The 8,560-nt window shown below is 30.2% G+C and overlaps 1 protein-coding gene across 1 annotated transcript; it reads left to right on the forward strand.

Moving 5' to 3' along the window:
* Positions 1 to 421: 421 nt before the first annotated feature.
* Positions 422 to 1,882, forward strand: LOC107855014 (NDR1/HIN1-like protein 6). Its single transcript, XM_016699990.2, has one exon. It carries the CDS (start codon positions 730 to 732, stop codon positions 1,366 to 1,368), a length of 639 nt encoding a protein of 212 aa, XP_016555476.1. The 5' UTR covers positions 422 to 729; the 3' UTR covers positions 1,369 to 1,882.
* The last annotated feature ends 6,678 nt before the right edge of the window (positions 1,883 to 8,560 follow it).

Raw genomic sequence — 8,560 nt, forward strand, 5'->3', positions numbered from 1 at the left:
ATCTTGTATTTTCAAAGGGAAGAATATAAATATTATATGAATAAGTTAATGGAATCAGGATTTTCAATAATTTTTTGAAAGATTGAGTATTAAAATGGAGAAAGAGAATATATATTTATCATAATTATCAATACACAATTTAAAAGGAATATTGATTACAACCCTATAAATATGGAACTGGTTTTAAATTATATAATTAAAAACGAATTGTAAAAATACAATTAAAATAATATATTTTTTAATAAGTTGCTATAACTTGTAACTAAATTATTATTAATACAATTATCAAAAAATATTGCTAAAATTTATTATTTTAGATCTAATAATATTATAGGGGATAATTTTCTCTTCTTTTATTAACTCAGGTCATTTGGACAATTCTCATATTTAGCTCAACTTGCGTATATGACACCCCTATTCTTAACCAATAAAGCAATCCAATAAAGATGACCCATTACTCAAACCACCTCTTCTTTCCCCCTTCTAAATAATAATACTCTCAAATTCAGACTAACATGCCTATTTGAGACCTCTATCTTTGGCCAATGGAGCAATCCAATAAATAGGATCTCCATTACTCAAACTACCTCTCTTTTCTCCCTTGAAATAACAACATTGAGTTTCTAAAGGAAAAAAGAAAAAGTGGTGGTCCTCCATCCATAAGGAAATAGTTCCATCACCAAAAAGATATACATTATTCTTAATATAATTTCCTCCTTTTCTGCCATAATGTATCGTCCTCCACCATATGAAGGGCAATATTACCATGACGAAAAGCGAAGAGGAGGATGCTCTTGCATTAGATGCATCTGTTGTTGCTATTGCATCCTACTTTTGATCGTCATTGTTATAGCCTCGCTTGCCGTCTATCTCTACGTGTACTTCAAGCCGAAAGTGCCCACCTACAAATTTCAATCCTTTGATGTTAAGGATTTCGGGTATCAGCCTGATTTCAGTGTCAACGCGGATTTCATCATAACGATCAAAGCTGATAATCCCAACACGAAAATAGCATTGATATACGGGGAAGCTAGCTCGATCAATGTGACCTATAGCGATTCAACGATTTGTACAGGGAAAGTACCAGCTTTCCATCAAGGTCCGATGAATACAACTATATTACAAATTGAATTAAAGGGTAAAAGTACATTTGGATCAGGGCTTTATGAGGCATTACAAGCTAATGAGAAAAATGGGAAAATTCCATTAAAGGTAATGATTAAGGTACCTGTGGAAGTTGTTTTGGAAAGTTTAAAATTAAGACAATTCATTGTGTTTGTAAATAGCACATTAATTGTGCATGATTTGAAGCCAGGTAAGAAACCTGAGGTTGAAAATAGCGAACCAACAATCCAAGTTAAATTCTGATAAAATCTCATCTGTCCCTCTTTGCGTTATACCTGTTTTTTTTAAAAAAAAAAAAAATTATAAATGTATACGAACGATTGTATTTATTGGTTTGTGAAATTAGAAAAAGGAACCATCAGCTCTCTAACTTTGTATCAATAATGAGCCAGTTTCTGAAATATATCAACATACAAGTATATAAGGACTATTTTGAGAGTCCACATAACAACGTTTCTTATGATCTATATAAATAAAGAATGGATATTGCTATGATTTTTATACATTGAATTGTACCTACATACTGTAATTGTCATGCTCAAACTGAGAAACTACCTTTGATTCAACTGCCTTCACAGGATTGTTAGAGGAAGCTTGGCTAATCTTCGTATACATATGTATAGAACATTAAAAAGAAATAACTGAAAGAATGTACTCACTGAGTTTCGCCTATTTGATATAACTAGTTTAACTGCACGTGCCTCCCACGTGTAACGTTTGATTATTTAAAATTAAATGATTTTGTCTATTGCGCAGATTTTTAATGAATTGCAAAAAGTTTAAATTACTTTTCAAAATTCCTTCACACTTTAATATAGTAATGTAAACATAAACATATATTTTAGTGTAAGCATATATATATTTTGCCACAAGTTTAAAGTGGTTGATGGTTAATCATTTTTACGTTTTTCATACAGTACCCCTTTCTCTTATTGTTAGAGGCTAAGAGAAACACATCAATTTGAACCATGCACTGTGATACAATAATTTTTTTTATATTTAAAATTTTTCTTCATTTTTAAAGTCAAATCTTTACAAAATCATTGATTACATTTTTATTATGTACTTAAAACTTTTTAAAATTTGGTACTTCTTAATTTTTTCTTATTCTAACATTTTTATATTTATTTATAATTTTTTGTAAATCTTTTTAAAATTAAATTTAGTGGATTTAGAATTCTTAAACTAATAAAAAATATTAATCATAAAAAAATAATTATTCTCATAAAAATAGTCATCTAATTATTAGTTTTCTGTTATAAAACAATAAAGAACAAGAAGAAGAGTAGAGAGAATAGAGAGAGTGATTCTTATTTCTTTTCTTGAGAGATAATTTACAATGAAGGAAGTCCTTCTATTTATAGGGAAAATTTGCCCCTAGTTTCACACTAAAAGACAAATACATCAAATTCTGATAGACATCAAATAGATCTTGATAGATCTTGATAGACATTCACTATAATTGATATATATCATAACACTCCCCCTTGAATGTCTAACAATATGCATATAGGCTGCCTCATTAAGAACCTTACAAGAAAAACTCAGTGGGACAAAACCTCGAAAGGGAAAAAAGTACAACGCGTATTAACTCCCCCTAATGAGAACATCCTTGAACCTTTGCTTCCCGATCTTGTGCACCATCTTCTTAAAAGTTGTAATTGGAGAAGACATGGTGAATAAATCAGCCATATTTTCACTTGAACGAATTTGTTGCACGTTGATATGCCTATTCTTTTGTATCTCATGTATGTAGAAAAACTTTGATGAAGTGTGCTTCGTTCTATCTCCTTTTATGAATCCTCTATTAAGATGTGCTATGCATGATGCATTATCTCCGTATAAAATTGTGGATAGATTTTCATATTTCACACCACATTTTTCTCGAATGAGATATATCATGGACCTCAACCATACACATTCTCGACTTGCTTCATGAATAGCTATTATCTCTGCATGATTCGATGAAGTGACTACGATAGACTGTTTTGTCTATCTCTAAGATATTGTAGTACCACCACATATGAGCACATAGCCTATTTGAGACCGATCTTTATGTAGGTCAGATAAGTACCCAAAATCAGCATAACCAATAAGATCGGGACTGCAAACTTGCTAACAAATTAACTAAAAAAAAAGGTTGTATCAGGCCTTGTAGTATTTGCAAGATACATTAGTGCATCAATTGCACTAAGATATGGTACTTCATAACCAAGGAGTTCTTCATTCTTTTCTTGAGGTCGGAATGGATCCTTATTCAATTTTTGCATGTTTCTCATTTAAGCAAATACTCTATTGCTTTTGAAAACTCTCCAAGAGTTTCAATGATACTCAAATCATCAAATTATATCTTATGAGGATAATAAAAAGTTTTCCAGAAACTTTATATGCTTCAGGCATTTTGAATCCTTTAGGGATTTTCATATGGATGTTTGTCAAGTAACAATATCTACCATGTCAAGTGTGACATCTTCAAGTGTCTGGACAGCAAATCAAATAAGTTTTACGCTTACCAAAATGCATCCTTTCAGGTCACTTGATAAATATTTCTATGCCAGCATGCTTAAATTAACATAGAATTCAGATCCCCATAATCTTTTACAATATTGCGCCAATATTGTATCAAAGATATCGTCGACGATTTCTTATTTTGTATCGGTTCACAATGCGACATAACATTTTGAGATCTCATCACTTCATTATTTTCAGGTACCTAAACCTCTCGTAAGGTTTCATGAAGTGTTATGTTGTAGGCTCTTCAAGAGCACATTGCCTTTTTATCATGATTATTTGCTCCTTATCCTTTTCAAGGATTATTTCATTTGAAACCGATTGGTCTATCATGTTTCACGTATGCATAGACTTTATCCTTTAAGGGCATAAAATAGGAGCACTTGCAGCTAAATATGAGATGCTTTCGGCATTAGACTTGAATTATCTTTTGAATGAAGATCTGATGATAATTCCTAACATATTTTATAGCTGCTTATAATCTCCCCCTTATGTTAGGAAAACTAACATACATCGTCTATTTTCTTTTAGGAATCCATCTTTGTGCATCATGGTATATTTATTAATCGAATACTGAATATCAAAACTATTAGATGGAATAGTTGGTTCCTGACCTTGAACCAATTGAGAGGGAAGAAATAATCATAATCTATTAGTCTAATGTATACAAGTGCTATTGTATGCAATATATCATATTTAATACCAATACATGAAACTTTGTTCTCATTAGTAATGGTTCAGCTATTTATGGAAGACATTCAATGCTAAACCATCATCATCAAGATGAATTATCTTGATTACACAATCAAAAAATTATGTTTAATTTACATTGAACAAGTAACTTTATAAATGTCAAATGTAGGTTGAACATGAATGTACATGTGATCATCTTATTTATGCATCTTTTTAACATATTACATGATAGGTGAACGGACCCTTATTCACTTTTTATTCTTTTCAGATTCTGAGAGATCCAATCCCCAAATTAATTGGTCCAACTAAATTATCATGAGAACAAGCAACATTAAAGTTCATGCAGAATTTTTTAATTCTTCAATATATGTTTAATACTCAGTATGCACATCTTCGGGATATTGCAATCGTTCATGTCAACTTATGAACTTTTAATCTAGTAAATTCCAAGTTTACCATGATATGTGTTTTTGCTTTAGTAAATTTCAGATTTACTATATTATATGAATAAATTTTAGATTTACTACTTCAAAAGTAGATTTCAAAATAACTCATCTCAGCTATTCTGTCCCTTTCGGAGGTGAGTTGTCATACCATCACAATCAAGTACACATTTATATTAATAAGCCTCACTAAATATTATCACATTCACCCCAGGAAATGGATCTGTGTTTATAATAACCAAAATTCTCATTCCCCAAGAATGGAATATAATCGTGTCTTAAGCCTATCAAATTATCCTAGCTTATATATCTTATAACCTCTTTCATCATATTGCTACTTCAGGAGCAAATTGAGGCATACATATGATGTAGAGAATTTTTTTCTAGCATATCTTATAATCATAATAAGGGTGTGAAAATATTATCACTTTTGATGATTATTATCATATTGTCTCTCCACGCTTATATTCGTGTATTCAATCACTTGTCTTCTTTCAACAATGAAACAAGTTGTCAACTTTCAGATTTATGCTACAATATTCACTTCATGGAATAGAGCATATTAATGGGATATGTTTCATGACCTTTTATTAAACACCCATTACATGAATAAATTTCAGATTTACTACTTCAAAAGTAGATTTCAAAATAACCCATCTCAGCTATTCTTTTCCTTTTGGAGGTGAGTTGTTATATCATCACTTAAGTACACGTTTATATTAATAAGCTTCATTAAATATTATTACGTTCACCCCAGGGAATGGATCTGTTCTTATAATAATCAAAATTCTCATCCTCCAAGAATGGAATATAATCGTATCTTAAGCCTATCAAATTATGATAGCTTATATATCTTATAACATCTTTCATCATATTGCTACTTCAGGAGCAAATTGAGGCATACATATGATGTAGAGAATTTTTCTCTAGCATATCTTATAATCATAATAAGCGTGTATCTTAAGCCTATCAAATTATGATAGCTTATATATCTTATAACCTCTTTCATCATATTGCTACTTCAGGAGCAAATTGAGACATACATATGATGTTGAGAATTTTTCTCTAGCATATCTTATAATCATAATAAGCGTGTAAAAATATTATCACTTTTGATGATTATTATCATATTGTCTCTCCACGCTTATATTCGTGCATTCAATCACTTGTCTCTTTCAACAGTGAAGCAAGTTGTCAACTTTCTGATTTATGCTACCATATTCACTTCATGGAATAGATCATATTAATGGGATATGTTTCAGGACCTTTTATTAAACACCCATTATTTTGTCTTAGCCATCATAATATCATCAATATGGTGTATTGAGATTCAAACTCAACATCTTATCCATATAAAGGCGTCTTAGGCATGAATCGATGGGACTTGAACCCAACATATTATCATCCTTTTTGATAATATTGTTCTTGAGGAATAAATTTAAAATATAAAATGATTCCAAACCAATTATTTTTCCTCAAATCCAATAATAATTTTATTAGTAGTAGCAAAAGAAATATAACATAAAGAATTACTAACCTTGAAATCCTTCAGATTTATAATGCTGATTATAATGTTGATAACGTGTTATAAAATAATAAAAAACAAGAAGAAGAGTAGAGAGAATAGAGAGAGTAATTCTTATTTCTTCTCTTGATGATTTACAATGAAGGAAACCTTCTATTTATAAGAGGAATTTGTCCCTAGTTTCACACTAAAAGACAAATACATCAAATCCTGATAGACATCAAATATGTCTTGATAGATCGTGATAGACATTCACTATAATTGATATATATCATACTAACATTTTCATATAGTTAATTATTTTTCCACTTTAACTATAATAGTAGAAGATTTCAATTGAAAATTTAATGTTAAAAATAAAATAACGATAAAAAAACGTGTAGAAAAGGCAGCTCAGCATATGTCTAGGAATTTGACTTTCTTTACATTTAAGAGTCACATAAATTATATTTTAGGATTTTATAGAAAGGAAAAAGGAAAAAAAATCATCTAATTATTAGTTTTCATATCAGTTAATTATTTTTCCACTTTAACTATAATAGTAGAAGACTTTAATTGAAAATTTAAGGATAAAAATAAAATAATGATAAAAAAAACGTGTAGAAAAGGTAGTATGAAAGCTCATCATATATCTAGGAATTTGACTTTCTTTACATTTAGGAGTCACATAAATTATATTTTAGGATTTTATAGAAAGAAAAAAGGAAAAAAAGATTGTAAACAATAACTAAAATAAGAAAAGTTTCCATATATAGGAGTTTGAGTTCCCACATAATTAGGAGTCTATCAAAAAACCAAAAAAAGAAAATTAGATTGTACGTTTTCTACCCGAAAAAAAACATGCTTTTTAATATTTAAACATTTTATCATAAATATATTTAATTAATTTTCAACTCTTAAATATTAGTAAAATAGTGAAAAAAATTATTTTGTCTAAAACAAAGACTTTTAACAAAAGACAAAAAGTTCAAACAACATTTTTAGGCCCTTTACACTTTTAATATATTATAGATATAAATATAGATAGATATAGATTATAGATATAGATATTGATTTGCCATTGTCCATTGAGAAACACAACTTACACAATTCAGATTTTATTTTTTCGATTGTCTGCATTAGTGCACGAAGCTCCCGCTTTGGATATGGTTCAGTGAAGGGCTGGATCACGTCTTCATAATTACCTAATGACAAAATTCCCGTTCCTTTTTCGGTTTAGTGGATAAATTTATATATAAACAAAATATGTTCAACTAGTTACATGCTAGTTTCAGAGCTTACATAGGTAATATCGTTGAGTTTGGTACTGATTTACTCCAAGCCATAACTTGCCTTTTCAATGTAGTTCCTAAAATGTCTGCCCGCACAACATCCTTGACAAGTACCTAGGTGACTATCAAAGATATTATTCCATCAAAAAGTTCTTTCCTTACTCCTTTCTTAACTAGAATATTAGCAACCCTATTCTGCTCCCTATAGCTGTGCGTTATGACTGGATGCCTCAACCTTTTTCATTCCTATTTACATCAAAAGATTGCTTCTTTTGCAACATGTAAACCAAAGCAGCATGTATTGAGCAACAGTACAAGAATGTCTTACAATCACTTAAGATTCCTGAACATTTTTGTTAATCAAATTTTCCAGAATATCTTTTATTAATTGCCAGGGCTCCTGGGGACCTGTGTATACCTTATTAAACAAGAAGGTTTCTTTCTTTACTCAAAGTATATAAACACATAAACCTTCAGGCCCTGATAAAATCATTTCTTAGAATTCAGTGTTCGTAGTGGTCATATTGATTATGAATGGTTTATTTTTAGGCAAAATACATATATAAATACACTTTAAATAATTAACTTGGTTTCAACAGACAACTAAATACTCCAACTTTGAGGATACGCATCTAGACACCTCAACTCGACTTCACTGTGTTATTTGAACACTAAAACTTACAAAATAATCATCGAGACACCTCAAATTTATTTGCCATGCATGTCAGTATCGGGGTGTCCATGTACCATGTGAGATAGTGAGAACAGGTAGGAGTGCTTAGTTAATTGTTGAGACCAAATTCATGAGGTGCCTAGATATGCAGTCTCGAAATTTGAGTACTTATTTGCTTAAATATTTTAACAGAAAATGTTAACCCATTGGATGGGGATTATTGCATTACTAGAACTGCTGCCAGGTACAAAACTTGGACATATCTTATACTCCCTTCTCGTAATTTACAAACACTTCCATTTTTAATTTGTGAATTTAG

This window comes from Capsicum annuum, chromosome 7 (assembly GCF_002878395.1).
Source record: "Capsicum annuum cultivar UCD-10X-F1 chromosome 7, UCD10Xv1.1, whole genome shotgun sequence".
Lineage (NCBI taxonomy): Eukaryota > Viridiplantae > Streptophyta > Magnoliopsida > Solanales > Solanaceae > Capsicum > Capsicum annuum.

What these genes read in the sequence shown, in the direction of transcription:
- LOC107855014 (XM_016699990.2), top strand. Translation starts at nt 730, where the DNA reads ATGTATCGTCCTCCACCATATGAAGGGCAATATTACCATGACGAAAAG.